Source organism: Centruroides vittatus, unplaced genomic scaffold (genome assembly GCF_030686945.1).
Source record: "Centruroides vittatus isolate TY-2023 unplaced genomic scaffold, ASM3068694v2 contig_738, whole genome shotgun sequence".
Taxonomy (NCBI): domain Eukaryota; kingdom Metazoa; phylum Arthropoda; class Arachnida; order Scorpiones; family Buthidae; genus Centruroides; species Centruroides vittatus.
In genome coordinates, this window is record NW_027122474.1 from 110,307 (window position 1) to 131,888 (window position 21,582).

Here is a 21,582-nt window from a genome sequence, read left to right on the forward strand (position 1 = left end):
TCTTGCCAAAAGCGCTCTCTGTTGTGAAAATATTACAAACATTTTTATGTAATAAAAATTTTATTTTTTCTATTAATATAAAGAAATAAAAAATTTAATTTTTAAATATTTGTATATAAATTTATTTTAATGCAAATGGATATTTTAATAAACTTATACCGGTAATATTTATATCATATACTATATATAATAGAAAATTTTATCAAATGCACGTAGTGTTAAATAATAGTAATTAAATATTAATAGAGGCGAAATTTAACAAAAACTTGAGAAATTTTTTCTAAAATCACAAGTAAAAAGTTCATTATATTGGAAAATTTAGAAAAAAGAAATCTGAATATTACTATAAATGCGCACAGTTGCAAAACTGTGGCTTCCGTCTATTCCTTATATACAGTATAAAATACCGTTCCAATACAGGATGAGGCTCTCATGTAATTCTGATACGCGGCGTATGGACCGACCAATCATGTTATAGGTTAACGCGATTAAAATATATTTCTAGCTTCATTACTACAGAATTTGGAAAAATAAAAAAAATAAAAACATTTTTGATCATCTAAGAATAAATTGTCACACTAACCAAAGATTAGATAGAATTTAAAACAAAATTGAAATTGCATTTATTTATCGTTTTAAATATCGAATGACTTTTCCCAATTCTTTCTGCCCTACAGGCACTAAAAGATCTTTCTTTCGTGCTTATTATGAGTTCGGCCAGTTCACAAAAGGCCGAAATCTATGAAAAATTCCTGAAGTTTCAGACCTGAGCATCCAAGGTTGCCACTTTATTGCCTAAGATAATTTCAAATCACTTCAATATATCTATATATTGAAGTGATTTGAAATTATCCGTAATTTAAACATCCGGATTTTCAACATACAATCCGGATTTAAGAACGAAGCCTTGTGGTAAGGATGGAACATCGATGTCGATGTTCTAAGTTCGATATTTGATGTTTCGAAGTCGAACTTCGAAAACATCGGTATTTGCAGTCGATATTTTTAACTCGAAGTTCGATGTTTTCTTTCGTTATTTTAATTTATACTGTGTTGAAATAATTCGATATTAGGTTAGGATGACGCCAGTTGAAGTTTAATTGAGAACCGACAAATTCAATCTGCTTAAACTCTTTTCGCTCTGTGGGCACTAAGAGGGCCTCGTTTTAGCCGGCCCATTATGGATTCGGCCAGGTGCACAATGGGGTGAAGGACGGAGCCCGGTATATGGTTTATAACAGTATCCGTTGATGTTAAAAAGTTTAGGGAATCGACTTTGGGGACTTAACCCTCTCCATATGGGAAGAATCGGAATGTTATATACAGTAGAGACTCGTAAATCGGCACCCCGGTAATCAGAATCGCCGGTAATCGGCACGATTTTCAGTCGGACTGTGTCGTGCTGAATCGAACGTTTTTGATACTAAATCTACTTCTAAAGTATAATTTTCATGTTTTTTATATTTCTTTAATATATTTATTTTGTTTGTACAAAATGCAGAAATAATTTTTAACGATACGATAGCCTCGATTATTATTATAAAAATTTTCGTTAGGCTTAAAATCGACGAAAATTCAACACGAAGCGACACGCAACGGAGAAAAATTTGAACATCGGACAGGTTAATATATTTTTTCGTACATAAACCGTAATCGGAAGAAATTCCTAATCTGAACAACCCCAGTCCCCAATTGATTCCGATTTTCGGTTCACTACTGTACAATATAAATTATAACACAGTATAATTCTATTTATTTTGTATCCATCAATTAATCCTTAGTCTACCATATTGTGTTACTCTACACTATATAGGCTACCTGGACTGTATATTGTAAATTTTTTTTTTTTTATAACGTAGTTTATGTAACTTGTTTTGTATAACGTTCTGAAAATTTCAGCTTTTTAAGTCCGTTGACAATGCGTTTTTAATGATGTTTTACGGGAGTAGCCTCATGCCCGTCATCCTCCCCATCCTGAAACCCGATAATCATAACGAAATACAGAAGTTAATTTACTCGGGGTTTTTTTTTAATTTCTGATTAGTATTTTCTTTATTCTATTAATTTTTCTAACTCTCTATTTACCACCAGGATATACTTTCCATGTTAAATTGGAGGAAAACTAGTTTAAGTTAACATTCTTGAATTGGTTAAAATGAATGTGCAGCACTTTAATACTAATCAACTTTGCTTCTCACAAATTAACATTGTTCAAAACGGTTGCTGATTATTCTTTGTGAGTCGCAACATTTTCCCTTGCCTGAGTCGCAAGGGTCTCTCAGAATCCTGTTCTTATTATAAAATTATTCAATTTTATCAATCGCGTAAATAAACTACAATTTCTACGTTAAATTCTGCGCTTTGTTTTGTATCTAGTAGTATAAATTACTTATGTATTGACAAAATTCCCTTTATAATATTTATTTTTACGTAATTTGATGGTAAAAATGCAATTAATGAACGTAGCATATTTCAACTAGCTGTAAATTATCTCACGTTTCACCGATTGTCATCTGGTTTGTTCGTAAATAGGGAAGAAACATGACTCATTCATGTGAAGTTAGTAGAAATTTAATGCTACTGCAAAAATATTTGTTAATGTTCGTAGACCTCTCGTTACCCCTACTGCGAGAGACAATAAACGTTAATTGTTTTATGACTCTATTGATAAATGCTTTTTATTGGGTTATAACTCGACTAATTAACAAACGTTTTATTTCGTTTTACATATAAGAATGTTGTCTTAAAGATTAAAGAAACAGTTAGCTTTGTAAGATTTTTAAACATAAATTTTATTTTTAATTTTTTTATGTGATACAGTCGTGTGGTAGGCAGAATTCGATCACCCGATATTAAAAATTAGCATCGCTCAAAATATTATAGAAACCATCAAAATTCTTTGTTGATAGACATAAATATTTTCTTTGTATGAAATGAAACAATATGAAAAATAATGGGTGGACCATCAAAAATTCGGCAATTTACGACGTGTTGTCGATTCTGTAATTTGTTTTCTTAACTTTTCCATATATTTTATTTTTAGATATATAGTGCATTCATTATATACGGTATTCAACATAATGCTAGAAATTTGAGAAATTTGGTTGGGTTCAACATCCACGTAAATTCAATTACACCTGTCAATACTACTGGTTACTGTTAAAACATGAATATCTACGTTACCCAAATTATCACACGAGCAGAATACATATTCATGCGTCACTATTCATTTAATTTCATTAGATTAAGAAGTACTTCAACGCAACGTTTATTCGTATAAATTTCTGCTGTGAAGTTTGACATCAGCATTCCGAGCAGCCTTAGTTACTCACCACTTAATGGAAAATGTTTACTTAATCATACCACCATGATCTTTCTCAAATTAATACAATACATTTTATGTTTCTGTTTTTACCTAAATAAAGCAATAGAGTCAACACATTTATTGCTTTGTGTTTTAGCGTAATTGACAAAAAAACTGTTTGAAAAAATTGTACTTAAAAACACTTCAAATTTCTGTCGGGTGTTCTTAGTCTGTGGTAAAAATTTTCTTTAGAACTTCGAGAAAATTTTCACACGTTAAGCCACAAAGCCACGTCAAGGCGACACCCATTTTGTGGTAGTTTTTTGATTTCCAGAAACTGACCTCGATTGCTCGACAGAATAACAATCGAGGAATAAAACTGGACATTCGTTGCTATTCAATTCATTCGGTAAACTAAAATACACTACGAAAATTTAATTTTTATGCCATTTTCCTCAAACTTTCCTATTGAAGAACATGAAGTTTAAATACAGATTTTTCATTTACAAATAAATATAGCAACGAATAAAAAATTATGTTCAAAGTATAAATAACCACAAATTATAAAAATTGCATATAAAACATATACTAAAAACTTATTATATTGTAACAAAGACGCTGTTGCTTAAGCCTTTTGCAATTTTTGTGTAGTGAAACTGTTTTTATACAGAAAAATAAATTAGAACGAAAAATATTACGATATTTATTAGGTATCGATTAAATAAAAAAAATATATTTTTAAAAGAGAAATAAGCTTGTGTATCGGTCAAATGTCTCGTGTAATCATAGCGCCAAATATTTAAGATACGTGTTATCTACCAATTATGAGAATATTTTTAAAAGAGAAATAAGCTTGTGTATCGGTCAAATGTCTCGTGTAATCATAGCGCCAAATATTTAAGATACGTGTTATGTATTAATATAGTTGTTAAAAAGTATATCGAGTGAATGTTATATGAAATTAGTATGTGAAATATTACTATAATTCTAGTTTATATACTAATTTGAATTAGAAAAAACCCGGTTATTTCTTATTAAAATCATTAAATTAAATATTACGATATTAAATTAAAAGATGTAAAAATCATGCTACTTATCGTGATTCTACTGTCTGGCGTGGGGAAGAAAATTGTCCAAGTTAAATTTTAATTTAAAAGTCTTGAACCTGGAAGTAATATTTTTGTAAAAATTTGAAAAAAGTTTTATAAGAGGAAACATAATAACTTATATAATTGATTCTGCTTAAATTATAAATCACTTGATGACACTGACCCTGTTAAAATCACCAAATTTGATAAACTATTAAATCCAAAGCAGCCCCACACCATAACAGAATCACCATCCTTTTACCTGCTGGAAAACTGCACTCTTCTTTCCTAATTTCATGCCAGTAATTAGGCTATCCAAATTAAATTTCTTAGTGATAGTGTTCCTTTAACTGTTTTATTCGACTTTGATACCGAAATTAGATTTAACTGAATAAAACAATTATTTATTTTATGTATATTTGGCAGAATTTCGCTTCATATATCGATTATATAATTAAGATATTGCGTATTCATTGTTACAGAAGACGCTTTCTTTTGTTTTTTGTACTTCGTATTGTTAATCAAACACGAAATATAGTTTTAATTAAATTTGAATTAAAGTACTTTGCGTAGAAAATTATAATGTACATAAAATATATTAAGAGAACTAAGATTATTTATTCAACTGATTCCTGTTTAAACTATTGCACATTTACCGCACCTTCATTTTAATAATTTGAGAGTTACTATCTTAATTTGAACGAAAATAAGCTCGAATATAACAAAAATCTGTATATAAATCAATCTCGCTAATTTAATTCAGCAATAATTTGTATAAATATCTCAACCTGAAAACATAAATATGTTTCGGGTCGATGCTCTATTAGAATTTATACTCAATATTAATTACATAAACAAAAACAAAAGATTACTTACTTCCGTGAGACTCGCCGAAACAGAATTCAGCAGAAACTTCCTGAAAAGAAACAACAATAAAAATCATTTATTGTTACAAACAATATGAAAAAAAAACAATTATACACAGTATTGTTAAATACTCAACTAACAACAGTATTGTTAGTTGAGTATTTTATCGCATCAATCGCGTCACTTATTACCTCGAAATTTCTACGATAAACCATTTAAGTCATTACTACAAATATTTAATAAGCTTTTAATTTCGTATAATTCAGATACCAGGGTTTATCTGTGCGTGACATTTCAATTATGTTTACAGTTTGTAACGTCGTAAGGAATAACATAAAGATTATTTTACGTCTTTTCTGTTAAAAACTTGTGGGGAATGCACCGGTCAAAGGCAATAAAAGCGTAATTTTGTTTCAGAATGTTTCCGAAAACGAAAAAAAACTTGTCGTCGTCGGACTGTTCGGAGTTCGGAAGTTTTCGGGAAATACGTCACACTGTGACTAAGGTTTCGAAATAGTAGTGTGACAGAATGTCGTCCTGCAACACACGTCGTGGTACACATATTGTCCGATAGAATGTATAAAGACATTGTAATTGGAAGATAGTAATAAATTTGCGAGAAAATGTCAGCGTGAGTGGTGAATTCGTGGAAAATCGTGTGCATTATAGAAAATTACAAAAATATCTATGAAATTTTGTTTTAAATATAAGTTACGTAGTTATATTATTGGTCAAAATTGTAAAAAGCAAGGCCTTAACAATTTTCCCTTTCAATCCAGGGGCCAAGCAATTTTTGAGACCCACAATCGGAAGACATTTTTATGTTCGTTGCACTTGAATAACTTATGTTTATTAGAAGAAATTGCGTAGGTTACATAAAAGTTAACGAACCGACTTCACTACATTGATTCAGAGCAGCAGTTCCCATACTTTTTTTATATACATGCCCCGTGGCAGCCATTTGCTTAAGTATTTTTCCATTTCGCATTTTTGCTAGTCGTATTTCGTATTATCGACAAACGGGAGTGCCTTAGTCAATTATATAGCAGTGTACAATTAAATGTAAAAAACATTTTTGTTAAAGCGAAAATTTTTGCAGGAAAAACATAGATAAATGTGATAAAATTATAATTACATTTTATTTAAGACTAAGCACCTAATGACGTAGCGCGGTCAATGTAGCACCGGAATACAATACATTAGCTACTGTTTATTATTATTATTTTTTTCGCATACTCTTAAACCATTCAATGCGTACCCCTAACTCTCACTTCCCTTCTCAACAGACGATAGAAAACTAGAAATATTTTCTGATAATTTCGAATTGTTAGTTAACTGAAAACCTATTTATTGAGTATGGATTTTTGAATTTTAATTGCGTTTTATTAAGTAGATTTAGTATAATATTGTCGCGTAGACGAACAGCAACCGGTCTATAGGAATACAAAGGGGTGTTTATTCACTTAGAAAACTTACACTCACTGCAGCTTGCAGTGCCAGATAAGGTATCGCTCCACCTGAGAGCTCGCGATTATATACGGTGAGGACATGGTTGAAATATGTAAATGATAACAGATTTACATTTGTTCTCATTTGTACCAGGAGAACGTACTGTACATCCAAAAAAAAACCACGTCAAGGAGGCTCGAACCGAAAACCTACCGGTTGATAGGCGAGGACGCTGACCACTGCACCATGAATTTATATATATATATATATTTATTTATTTATTCAATTACTTAATATACATTATATGCTATGAATTAGTTTACAATTACAATTACAATTACAAATGTTGCTTGGTTATATAACTTACAATTATACAATACTTATCGTATCAGTACAATACTTATAATACTATAATCGAACATTTATCAATACAATACAATATTATATTTTAATACAGAGACTTTCGCAATTAATACTGGGCGAGCAGGAACTACCGTTACTTATAGCTATTATCCCAGTCTCTGTCCATTGTTGGTGGTTTTTCCATTTATCAAAATTTTTCTGATAGTTTACAGTTTCGATTAACTGGTTCAATCTACTTTTACATTTTTCTAACGTTATTATTTGCGTTACCTTTGTAAAATACGCCGAACATCTACTCCTCCATATTGTGTCGATTACTGTAATGATTATAGAAATCATCTGCTTAGAGTATCTATACATTTCTAGTCTACGTACTTCGCCAATGGTAAGTGGAATATAGACGCTGCTTTTCTCCCTCAGGACTTTTCAAATTTGAGAGGTGTGGGCGCACTCAAATATTGCATGTTGAGTGGTTTCAGATTTGTTACAAATCGGGCAATTGCTGTTGTTTTGCAAATTTTTATTCGTTTTCCATTCATTAGTCTGAAGACAGTTGTGATAAATCCTCCAATAAGTACTTTTTGCTCTGTTAAAGATCGGCAATTTGAATACAGTGTGTATTATTTTATTGTTTAACAATTGTTGGTCGAGTTCTATTACCTGGGGCTTGGATATTAAAGTATCTGCTAGCATCCAATAAAGTTTCTGGGGCTTTGTTGTAAAGATCGTCTCGTCATTGAAATAATTTGTTAGGTGTTTATAGCAATGTATTACTTCTTTTAATAGCATTGGTATTCTGTACTTTTTCTTCTAATAATTCGGTGCTTACAATTAAGTTCGGAATTAATGGTTGCAATAGACTTTTTGCTATAGGTGTCCAGAGCGAATATTTGTGTAAATTATTGATTAAGGTAACTCTACTAACCATGGCTTTTAGAGATACGTCTATTAAGGCCAGACCCCTTGGCCGGATGGCCGAGCGGTAAAGGTGGCAGCCTACCGCTCTGGGGGACCCGGGATCGAATCCGAACGGGTCGAATAATCCCCATGAATTTTTCGGGGGGCGGTCCGTTTGGATATGTCGGGCCTCGTCCCTCACCACCCGGTCGCCCCATTGTGGGCCTGGCCGAACCCATAATGGGCCTTCTAAAAGAGGCCCTCTTAGTGCCCACAGGGCGGAAAGAGTTAAAAAAATAAATAAATAATGTATCCCATATTACGATCGAAATTTCGAGGAAAAATTCAACATATTTTTTGTAAAAATCATCTTTACACATATAAAATTTACATTTTATATATTTGTTTACTCATATATATAAAACGGAGTCAATGGATAATCCATAATGACTCTGATATAAAAAGACAAAATATTCTTTAACAAAATTACGGTATTTTTGAAGGGATATTTCGAATATCGCCAATTTTGGCGCTTCGGTCGCTAAAAGCATGGTTTCACTAAACACGTGCTGAGATGTTTTCTAGTTTTAGGATTTTCTTATCTTGTACTTCAAAATTAAGTGCAATATCTGTGAATACAAAATGCTTTTTATCGAAAGTAAGAAAGTTATTTATAAACTGAAAATTAAAAGAAAGAGCAGCATAATATTTAGTTGATTTTTATTTAAAATAGGTTCCACAGACACCAGTAAGCAAAATAGATCCAAAAAAGAATACAGTGGTAACAGTATCTCTGTCATTCAAATTAAATTCATATAACTTAGATATCAATCACGATTTTTTTTTTTTTTTTCTAAATATTTAAGCAAGTCGATAACTCTACAGTTGAGGAGTTAGAACGTATTTCTCTTGTTGATTTTGCTAACGAAGATGCAATAAAAAGTTTAGAAGAAGCTGTTCAGTTTGCTGATCTGTTATCAGCTGTTGATACAACTGATGTTGAACCATTAATAACTACTTTAGAAGATAGGTAAGAATTTAAGATAAATGGTGAACTGTAAATTTACATAAAAAATAAAATAAAATTTGTTTACATTAATTAAAGAAAAGTTTTAATGGTAATTTAGTATACTAAATGTATTTGTTTTTTATTAGTCCATTTTAATGCTGCTAATAAATTTCACTAAATTAGATTTAGGTGAATTAAATTAATAATGATTTAAAAGTTTGAACTATAAGTATAACACTATTTGCTGAATACTGTAATTCTTAGTAAATTTGAAATAATTTAACAAAATTTAAAAATTTCTGAAAGAAAACTCAGTCTCTGCACAAGATCAACTCGCAACTCTTCCGTAACATGTCCATTAGCCATTCATTATTAATTATATTTTTACTTTACTATTTGAATTTGTTAGTAACACACTTATAATGTTATGTTGACAAAAAGAAGCAAAACTATTTGATAATAAAGACAATGTTAAAACTAAAAGTTATTAGTAATTGCAAATATTTTTTGTTCAACTTAATCAAACTTTTTAATACAAATATTTTAAAGGACATCACCAAACAATCATTTGGGTACCACAGGTGTTTGATATACTTATTTTAAAAGACAATAAAAAAGTCCACATTAATCAAACATTGCAAAAAATTTTACAGGAATTTTTAATATTTTTGTAATTTTAATTAAACTTCTTCAAGCAAATAAACTTAGGAAAAACATTTAATGGAACAAAATATTTTTCTGTTATCGTAGTAATTGAATGTTAGCAGTAAGTGTGGTTATAAGCATCTAAAGCAGTAATGTTAGCCAGAATGTTACTACTAAAAACTGGCTTAGAGTGTCAATAATTGCTCTCTTAATTGTGATATTCTGTTCCCCTTTTTGTTATTGTTGTTTCACTATTGTTCTCCCTTCCACACCAGTAAATCGTAAGGAAAAAGGGAGATAGTTTACAGCGACAAACGAGTCAATGAATATTACGTGGTTTTGAGTAATCGTGCAGGTGTCTGCAGACACATGCCACGTGCAGCAAAAGGAGGTGACAAAGGGTCATGCATTGGTGTCCTTTTTGCGTCTGTTATTGCGTAGTTAAAGCTATCGGAGATTGAATTTATCACTTTTGTCTATGACATTTGACCCAAAGAGGCAATTTCGGCCGTCAATTATAGACTGACTGTCGATTAACACGATCTTAATGTAAACAACCGAGAGTCAGTCGGCGAAATTAAGAAATTATTGTCAAACCTTACGATAATTAATAGGAAAGAACTGTCAGATTCGCAGGAATTTATGTCATAACATTTCATCTTCAAGACACCAACGTCAACAATTCGATCAAAGAATACGTCCATAACAATCCGTGCCAGCTGGATATGGACCCGGCACAGCTGACAGGTGTCCATATTAATCTTCAACTATTTGACAGTTCTTGCCCCTCGAAATTAGTATAAAAAGGGCGCACACCCGATTGCCTGGGTGGCGTCCAAGCAACTGACAAGAACTGGTCAACCCCCATCTACTCCGTCCAACCAACGCCCCAAGCAAAGACAAGCGACGAGGTAAATTTAGCTTTAGTTACTTAAGACCTCTCTCTCTCTCCCCCTCAATTGACCGTGAGTTAACTTTATATATTCGGAAATTGAAAGGGGGTTTGATCTCTGGAATGTTGCGGACGCCGACACCCCTCTTCCAATGTTTTGCCTTATATCACTCGTTTATGTAACCACTTAGATAATGTTGTTATTAAATTTATTTGATTAATTATGCGAGAGTGATTACTCGTGTATCGCCGACGCCTCGTCGACTTATCCGCGACCTCCCACTCGATTTTTGCCCTCCTAAACTGCCATCCACTGACCACGTGAGCAGGACTCACCTCCCCATTGTCGGATAACGGGTTAAGCCTTGATTCTTAACCCCCGATTCTCACATAATTTTTAGAGCTCAATTATTGAACTCCTAAAATTAATGTATTTATGAAGACTAATAAAATTGCCAACTTCCTGCAAATGTAAAGCATTACTCTTCCTTGATTATAATTTATCATTCTTGAATTATGATTATTAATTAATAAATATTTGCACAAGTTATGTTTGTTTTGGAAAGGTATAAATAAAAATATTTTTATATATCCGAGTTTTAAAATTTTTTCTTCACTCTATTTTGTATTTCTTCTTCCTTTCCTCTCTCTCTCTCTCTTTCTCTAACTAATTAAAAATGAAATTATTTAATCAAAAATAGTTAAATAGTTTGACTCTGAGAAAGTATTTGGAAAGAATTCTGAATACAGGTGTTTAGTATTTGGTCAAATACTTTGTGACTGGATATATCTAAATGCCAAATAGTTGGTCCAGCACTAAATCTTACTTATATTCAGCAATTTTCTCACTAATTAGAAGAACCTTTACTCTGTAAACAAGCCAGCTTTGAATAAGGAACTTAAAATACATAAAAAAAGCATTGAAAAAAAAACAGGTTACAGTAAGATATTTTTCATGAAAATCAAATCACAATTCACAATTTAAAATAAAGCCTCTCTCCATTCACAGTACTGGAGAAATAAACTATAGACTATTGTTTTGCAAGGCCAATACCTTTACCTATATTTTCCAAGGATCCATAATATACAAATTCTTAAGATTCACAAGAACACAAGTATGATGCATGGTGCAATAACATTTCAACCAAGTCTACAGAGAATTCTTGTTACAAAGAATCAATGGTTAAATTTAGAATTAGGTGGTATATAAAAAATACAACTCAATAAGCAAATTACCACTATTAACTATATTGGAGTTGCATCTTGACCCTTACTTGTGAGAATGCCAGAACACAAAAAGATATCAAGCAAAACCAACTGAACATAAAAATTTTCAAAGTTTGTGCTGTACCAAAACTATATAGCAAACTGGAAAGGTGTAAAAATAGAACAATCAGACAGACATCTAATATCTTTTTCTATTGAAATGTTAACCATTCTTACAGAAAAACTAGTGAATGAGGGATAGGTCAGGTTGTTATGGGATGTATTTCAGAACATAAAAGTGAATAAAAGGTAACTTTTTTACAGACTTTGTCTTCAATTTTAATATAAAAATTATTATCTGGAATCTTATAAAATGAAGTTCTTACAAATTACATATACTCTGTGAGCAATGCAGCCGTCCATAACACATTGTTTAATAGATAATTTTGTAAAATTAATTGAGATTGTTAATATTAATATTTTTTAAGTTATAGGCTTAAATGAAATTTGCAAAACTTGCATTTAAAATTAATTTATTGTAAATGTGTTCATGTTAGTAAGTCTAGTTATCCCTAACATTCAATTACTATGGTTACAAAAAACATATAACATTAAATGTTTTTTCCATGTTTGTTTGATTAATTTGAAAGAAAATGTTCTCAATTAATAATTATTTTAGTTTAATGTTATTAAATAGTTTTATATTCAATTTGAACGATGTTCAGGCCACAACTCTCTGTTATATTGAAATATGTATTATGCCAATATATATATATATATATATAAGTTATAGCTGATTAAAACACATTTCAAAAGCATATGAGCAGTTGATGTCTCCAATTATTATAGTGATAAATAATTACTATGTATTTGAAATCAGGATAATGATATTGTGCAACATATTTTTATGTCACGTAAGCTTTGTAGATTTTATCCATTTTGAATCAAAATTTTTTAATATCTAAAATTTATTTATTTAAGATTTACTAATTATTAAAACTATCAATAGGAATCAATATACTTACTGTAGTACTGTAGTTCAAACACTTGAATTGATTTCAGATGGGCTTTCAAAATATTGGTTCTTAATCTGTATCTTACATCATTGCTTCTGGTTTATATTGTTTCTCAAAGAACACTTTGTTTATCCATTAGCAAATGGCATTACCAACAATCTATTAGTTTCTTTGACTAAGATATTAAATGATTCCATGAATAGTTTCTGTTAAAGATAATATAATCAGATAATGAGTGAACTCTAACAGAAATCATTGACAAAAATATATAAATTATTGTAGATGCAGAGTAAACCTTTTAAAATTTTACATTTCATAAGCAATTACACACAATTTTTGGGGGGGATATTTGTAAAAATCTTACAGGCAAATTATTTAAATTACTTTTTAAACACTGAATGAGGAAGGGAAAAAAATTTCATATTTAATAATATGGTTAACTATGTCTTTCTAATTTGATTACATATTTAACATTGCTAATGGCTAATAACAATATTAAATATTTCAGTACATTATAATTTTATAGTTTTAACTTTAATTTAAGGCAGTGATTCTCAACCATTTTTTAGCCACGGTACACTTTTAATAATTTAACAATTTGGCGGCACACACAGTTACTTCGGTAAGTACCGCAGGACAACTGGTGACATCATAACGGTGATTTTTAAACACAGTTGGTTATTTAGGTCACATTTTCTAAACACCTTGGTAACTACTGGCAGTTACCGGTAACACCGGTTACAATTTCCAAATGCACTCTAGGAAGATAGAACCGATTAAACTACTTGTCTGACGTCGCTTTTGTATGGATATTTGCAGTGGCAGCACACTTCAAAAATCTTGCTGCACACTAAAGTGCCACAGCACAGTGGTTGAGAATCACTGATTTAGTACATAACCGTGTTTAGTAATTATATAATGATTGAAAACTATGTAAAATCAGTTTTAAATAAACATTGATAGTACACATTGATTATAATACTATTTATTTTAATAATTTTCAATGAATTCTTAGGGAACTATATTTACAAGATGATGTAGTAAAAGATGGAAATTATAGAGATCTCATATTAAAAAATGCTCAGAATGTAAAGGAATATTATTTTGTTGCACCCAAAGGTGACTATAAAATTTAATGTTATTTATAGCATTTATCTGTAATACTAAGTACAGTCGATTTTGCTTAATTGGGACACAGAACTAATCCATTTTCGCCCAATTAAGCAGCTGCCCAATTAAACAAACTAATAATAAATTCTAAAGCAAAATATGTAATAAAGTAGGTAAAAAAATAATAATTAGGTACCTATTTTAATGCTTTATTAAATCAAAATACAAAAAATATTTGTACTATAAATTATCTATTGTTGTGAGTCTGGAAAACTGATTCACATCACGCTAGTGTTGCCAAATACAGTTTTAGTAGTGATGTACACAAGGGTTGACCGTTTTGTCCATTCCTGATTGAACGATTTTTTCCTTTCTCCCATTTCAGTTAGAATGTACTCGGGTTTGTCCAAAAGTCACCTCATGGCCTTTCTTTGAGCACAGTTTCCTTTACTTGGAGATGGGCCACTTTGGCGGGATAATCCGTAGAACCCGGCAGTTCTGGATGCCAGTCCCAATGATTGGATGGCTGCTGTCTGAGTCTAGATGTAGTCATGCACACAACTCCTTCCAAGGGAACACTAGCTGTCTTCCAACTTGGTCAAGAGACCTCAAAAAATTGTCCAGGAGGTTTGGTCCCATTGCTTTTAAGAGAATCATTCGGTCCAATTCGGAGAAGGGTCAGTAGCTCATGTTCAGGTCTGCCTTGATAAGATCCCAGTGTGATAAGTCCCGCTATGCTGACCTCTTCCAGAAAAACCGAGCCGCTCAAGTGAAAGACAAAATTGCTTTGTCTCCTCCAATCATTAGGCCTACACAACATTAATGTACGTAGTGTTGACATATTTTTGGAAGATTCCTAAAATATATCAAAAATTGCTAAATTCTTTTTCTGCTGCTGTTCCAATTAAGCAAAAAGTTGTCCCAATTAAGCATTTAAATTATGTATTAATTTATTAGTTTGGTTTCCGTTCTTTGAGATTTGGCCCAATAAAGCGGCTGCCCCAATTAACCGGTGGCCCAATTAAATGGAATAGACTGTAAATTATTTTATTAATAATTTAATAAATAATTACATTTTAAAATATACACAAAATCTAGTTAAAATATAAAGCTATAGTACCAAGCAGAATTTTCCATTTTTGCAGGTTTCCATTTTATAAAGGGCTATTTTTCTATTAATTAACTCTTCTAGAGAGGTAGGAGAAACAGCAGTGTTGTATTGTCACAGCTAATTTCCATACAATGAAAATAAATTTTAACAAAGGAAATAAATGATAGATTGTAAATAGTCATCAAGAAATAGACTATGATCTGAACCTGCAACTTAGTGTTAATTCTGATTTAGAATTTAGTTGTTGTTATGCTGAAAAGTTCTACTTTACTCAGGTTATATTATGCAATTGGTTTCCAAAAAGTCTTCCACTTCTGACTTATGATAGTGTTTTACCTAAGAAATCATTGTTTTGAGATTTTCTTTCCATTTTGTAAAGGATTTGTTTTAGATATGTTTTGCTGTAGTAACAAGAAAATTCAATGCATTCTATCTCAACTCTTTCCACTTTTCGTGCATTAAGAAAACTTTTTTTATGATCTTCATGGATTTACTCAAACCCACAATGGTGCAGGATGGCATATGATGACTAATGGAATCCAATGTATCTAGATGAAACTATCCCTGAAAATTTTATATATATGTGTGTGTGTGTATAACATTATTCATATATAACAGCAGCACCAGGAATTGATGAACTGTCACAAAATTTTTATGAATAGTCAAAATTGGAAATAAGGGTCAAATCCCATGGGACAGTAAGTGATGCAAGTGGGTTGTAAGGAACTGAGTCCAAGCTGTATTTTTATTTTCTATTTTTTGTTTATGTTATGTATATTTTATTTTTGGGGCTTATGTTTAGTTAGGGCAAAAGTTCCCCACTCACCCTCTGTAACAAATAAGACAAAAAAAAAGAAAGAAGAAAAAAGAACCAACTCACCGAACTGACAAAGCGCCATAGGAGAAAACTAATGCGCTATTGCGTGCCCATACTCGGAAGATCGAATGGAAGTTCGGACACGAAAGGGGGAAGGACCTCCACACACACTAGAATCAGAACTCACTAAATGACTTAAAAGTGACATCTCAAATATGTAACATTTAACTGAGAAAAAGTAATATAAAAGTCGTTAGTAGATTTTGTCGGATTAATGCTGAACAGACAAAGATGTTAATCACTGTTAGTGTCTAAGTATGTAAATGAGGGGGTGGTTCCAGAGAACGTTTGTAACATCACCTCATGACATATAAAAAGAACAAGATCTGAGACAACAATCAAGGTGAGCTTCCAATTGATCGAGAGCGAGGTGTGCTGCCAAGGAAGTCGAAAGCGAGGTTCGAGCAGGTGATTTCCAGATTGGGAAAAAGGATAGGAAAGTTTTGCGATTCAAAGGAATTGGATAGAAGATTCTTGTAATAGAGGTGACGAATAGTCATAGATTCTAAGGTTGAATTGTACATAGTTATAAATTGAATTTTGATTTTGTCGGAAGTCTCAGGATTAGTTCTAGATTGTAGTTGATAAGTTATCTTGTTTTGTTGGTTCGAAATAAGTGTCCTTTGTGAAATAAATTGTTTTAGAATTTACTAATTTGTACATAGTCTTATTAGTTCACATTAAAACTTGATTTGTTCTTTATTATTGGTTGACTATTTATAGTTATAATTTCCAGAGCATGCGAAAGTCCAGGCCTGGCATAATTTTTTTTCTCGCGAACCTGTGTAAAGTACCCGTTGGGTTGATGGTTGGTAAGTTAGCGATCGTCTTGCAATAGTTCTTTAGTCATTCCGGTTCAATTAGTACTTTATAGGGTGAGTTTAGCCTTTATGACAGCAAGAGAAAATATAGAAATTGTGGCACTGGTAATCAATTAATTATCATAAAGTTTTTGAACAGGTGGGTGAACTCTGTGAGGCAAGTGAGTGAAGCAAGCAGAGGGCAAATCCCCCTTAGTATAATCAATAAGCTAGATGTTTTGACCTATTTCTTGAGTATTAACCAAAAATAACATATCATTTTTATGTCATTAATAGTACATGTCTATAATTTAACTGTTATTTAAATATTTTAAATGGATTAATTTTTAATCAATTGAATTAATATTTTTATAATTTAGTGAATTTTTGGGATATATTAGGTGCTGTTAAATTATTTTTTAGTTAAAAAAATGAGTTACAATTGATATAAATAGTTTTAAAAGTAATTTTAAATTTCTTTTTCTCTCTAGCAAAAATTCCTAATGTTGAAAATGAAGAACAAAAAGAACATAAACATAAGGAAAATTAAATAATTGCAAGATTTATAGGAAATAAATTATTTATTTAATTTTTGTTTGTTTGTTAGTATTTTGTATTAAGTAATAAATAAAATTATTTTATCAATATAGTTTTTTATATGCACAATATTTCAAAATGTATTAACCAAGAACTGATAAACAAAATGAATACATAAAACAACACATGTCCAAAGCTTAAGGATGAACACAGTTACTAGCAGTGATATCCAGAAGTCATTGAGCCAGGATGTGGTGAGCGATAGCCAGAAGTCATTGAGCCAGGATCCCAAACGTGGTGAGTGCAACTTAGCACTCACCACGTTTGGGATGGACATATTCCATACCGACAGGTCTCTCTGGTTAGGTATTGGTAAGCAATTGCATGTTGGCAAAACTCATTTGTAAGGACCAATGTTTGAATAAACATCTTTTCAGTGAGGAATGATTTTTGGTCTTCACTTTTTTTTATATCAGAAATGACATTTACAGCTTTAAAAACATATTTTGCAATAATAAAAAGCAGATCACCAAATAACAGTTTAAGTAGAGTTGAGTTACACACGTGTGTGAAGTTTGTGTATCTCAATTGTACTCATTAGTAGTGATTGTTCTTTTGTGTTTCTCAAAAAACACACCATACTCGTTTTTGACTAAAAAACACATTGAAACGAATTTCAATGGATTTAACAGCTTGGATAGTGGTTGTGGCAATATACAAAGCACATTAAGCATGCGCAACTCACATTACTGAAAGTCTGTTTTCCTGTTGGAGGAAAATAACTGTATTCCACGTTACAGAGGTCCAAGTGTTAAGAATTCACATATTTTGTACAACTGAGATCTGTGTTAAGAAATCAACAAAGCAATAGTTGTGATATATATGTAAGTAATAATATTTTAGAAAAATTTTCAGTTTAATTCAAGAAAACTACTTTTTAGAAAAAAATAAGTAAATTTAAAAAAAACTAACATTACTTTTGCTGTGTAAATAGAAATTATTTTCATGGAATTAGGAAAGGATTTAATACATACGTAACTACTATCAAAATATATGAAAATTATGATACAGTTTTAAATAAAAATACATTATAATTATTTGAAATCCTCAAACATTAATATAATATAACAAAAATTAGTGTTGTGTTATATTAATATTTCTGTTGATTCACCATATGTTTTAGCCACTCTTACTATTGATAAGAGTTTAAAAATTTTTATATTTATGTTAACAATTATAAAATTAAGTCCAAGTAAGCTTCCATCTATTAATTTTAATCCAAAAATGTTTCAGATAAGTTTACTAATTTTTTATAAAAACTACGTTGTTAATAATGTTGACGAAGAAGCTAAAATCAGTCATGTAATCAAATTATTACACTCCATTTATTGTGATAGCAGAGATTCCAGAATCTTTTATTTATGAACAGTTAGAATTGGCTAAAAAATCCTGCAATAATAGGAGATATTATGGAAGTACACATGTTTACTGCTGTTAGTTACATTCACTCATCTTCTGCATATAATACTTTGTATTAAAGAGAGTTATTTTTTATTCTGTTTGCATCATCACCAAGTGCATTCACAACAATCGGATAACTAAAAGATCTGAAAACAAATGCATTAAAATTTCTTGACATGGCTGATGATGATATATATATAAAAAAAAAGCATCGTTAATGTTACCTATGGTTTCAAAATGACGGCTCGTCTCTGATTCCAGCAAAATAGAAGAAAGGAAACAGTGGGGACGCACGTTCTAACCTAACCTAACCTATTCTAATAATTTTGTTGGTAATAATTATGGTAATTTATTAGAATAGGTTATGTTAGGTTAGAACGTGCGTCCCCACTGTTTCCTTTCTTCTATTTGCTGGAATCAGAGACGAGCCGCCATTTTGGAACCATAGATAACATTAACCAAAAGCACAATTTAAACATTTGGAAGTAATGTATGAACTGGAAAAACATTCTTTAGTGAAATATGGACAGACGTGTAGCTACCGTGGAGCAGTTGAAGCAAACTGCTCCAGGCCCACGAAGTTAGAAAGGGCGAAATAAAAAGTTGTAAAAACATTTGTAAAATTTTTTTTTTGAATTTAATAATCAATCAATTCACTATTAGATTTGATTCAGTTCAACAATTATTTACACTTTTCAAGTGTTTATCACCCGCATGTCTTGTCGCGTCATCTGATAAAAATATTCTGGAAGGAGCAGAATTGTTAATCGGCATATCCCTCCGACATTTCGCCTAGTTTTGGACTTCAACTACTTCGATTTAAAATGCGTTTTTATACTCGGGTAAAAGAAAATACACGCCAAGTTGCCGAACTACTTTTAATTCACACCCCAGCCTCAAGTACCTTCTCAGACACTATTGCAGCACGCTTCATTTTTTTAACTTTACCGGCGACGAAAGTGACAGCAGAACGAAGTTTTTTAAAACTAAAATTAATCAAAACTTATTTAAGAAGCAGCGTGTCACAACACCGTCTGAGCTCTGACTACTATATCAATTGAAAAAACAATAGCCTGTCAATTTGATCGGGAGAAAATGATTGACCGATTTGCAAACGAAAAAGCGAGAACACAATTTTGAAGTTTTTAAAATCTATTATTACGTATTTGTTATGAAACTAAACATGCATATATTTTGATTCTATTGAAACCGTGTTGTAATTTGTGTTATGGTATACTGGCACGATGAAGTGACTTTCATTCAACACTTGGCTAGTTTTCCATCTTTTATTCAGTTAGTACGCTATTTACAGATGCGTTTCGGGCGTTTGCCCCTCCTCAGCTAACTCAAAATAAATCACATACCTACAAACAGCAGGTAATGGATTAACAGGTGACAATAGAGGTTGTACAACGATTATTGTCACCTGTTAATCCATTACCTGCTGTTTGTAGGTATGTGATTTATTTTGAGTTAGCTGAGGAGGGGCAAACGCCCGAAACGCATCTGTAAATAGCGTACTAACTGAATAAAAGATGGAAAACTAGCCAAGTGTTGAATGAAAGTCACTTCATCGTGCCAGTATACCATGTAAGGACGGCCGATGGCCGAGCGGTAAAGGTGGCAGCCTACCGCTCTGGGGACCCGGGATCGAATCCGAACGGGTCGAATAATCCCCAGGAATTTTTCGGGGGTGGTCCGTTCGGATATGTCGGGCCCCGTCCCTCACCACCCGGTCGCCCCATTGTGGGCCTGGCCGAACCCATAATGGGCCTACTAAAAGAGGCCCTCTTGGTGCCCACAGGGCGGAAAGAGTTAAAAAAAAAAAAAAAAAAAAAGTATACCATGCATATATTTTGTCAATAAAGTTTATATAATATGCAATAAATATTATTAGTAGCCAGGCCGGATGGCCAAGCGGTTAAACTAATGTAAGATTCGCCGACTTTAAAGGGGGATACAATTAATTCCGCGTCACTGACACCAGTGTAAGATTTAGACTGGTGTAAACAGGGCTTAAATATCCCGCGTCAGGATGAGCTTAAGGGAACCCGTGTATGTGGGCGGTTGCGAAGGAGGCAAATGATGACAAGTGTTTACATGCGGAAAACCGTTTATTTGGATGAATTCATGCTTACATCGGTTTGATTGTTCCAAATCTCAGCGATCTTCAGTAACGTGCACGAGTTCGGTTGGTCGATCTATCCAGTCCCGGGCGGACGAGAAGGGCTGTTGGACGCTGGTGACGGGCGGTGACACACTTAAAGTTCCGAGTGACGACACTACACACACTGTCTTAATCCACAAGAGCAGGGCCGGATTTACCAATCCAGCGGCCCTGGGCACAAATTCGGTGGGGGTCCCCCCTTTAAGAGTAGGCAAATTTGATGATTTAGAAAATTTACACAAAATACTGTACTTTCAATTAGATTTGAACTAGGAAGTTGTAAATTTCATTTAAAAATAAGGTTATTGTAAACATACATATATTTTATTGTGTAAAACTAATTATTTTAATTTAACTGAAAAATACCTATGTGAAATTTTTTCCCCAAATTTTCCGATGTTTCATAGGTTTTTTCCCGGGTTTGGTTTTCTCTGCCTGTTGCCCTCATGATTAGGCCACACCAGGCTGTTGCGGTAATAGAAAAAAAAATTATGTTTAAACATAATTTTTTTTTAGTTTTATGGGGGCCCTGGGCACAGGCCCCAAATGCCCTTATGTAAATCCGGCCGTGCACAAGAGGCATGTCAGTCCTTTCGGAAAAACTCCCTCTCTGACCTTGAAGTCCCAGTTTTTATACGTTTTTCTCGTGTACTATCCACCTTGCGGATTGGTCCCTCGTCCTTTTCCTCGCTTCCCGATTGGTCTCCCCTTTGTTTTCAAGCGCAAAACGAGACCATGTCGGGTCGCGGGAAAGGTCCGATTCGAGGTGTCTATTTGACACCC

General features: G+C 32.2%; 1 protein-coding gene across 1 annotated transcript; it reads left to right on the plus strand.

Moving 5' to 3' along the window:
* Positions 1-8,499: 8,499 nt before the first annotated feature.
* On the plus strand, positions 8,500-17,615 carry GatC (glutamyl-tRNA(Gln) amidotransferase subunit C, mitochondrial). The gene is made up of 5 exons (XM_067277113.1): positions 8,500-8,626; positions 8,702-8,749; positions 8,835-8,998; positions 13,752-13,855; positions 17,126-17,615. Exons 1-5 carry the CDS (start codon positions 8,543-8,545, stop codon positions 17,182-17,184), a joined length of 459 nt encoding a protein of 152 aa, XP_067133214.1. The 5' UTR covers positions 8,500-8,542; the 3' UTR covers positions 17,185-17,615.
* Positions 17,616-21,582: the final 3,967 nt, after the last annotated feature.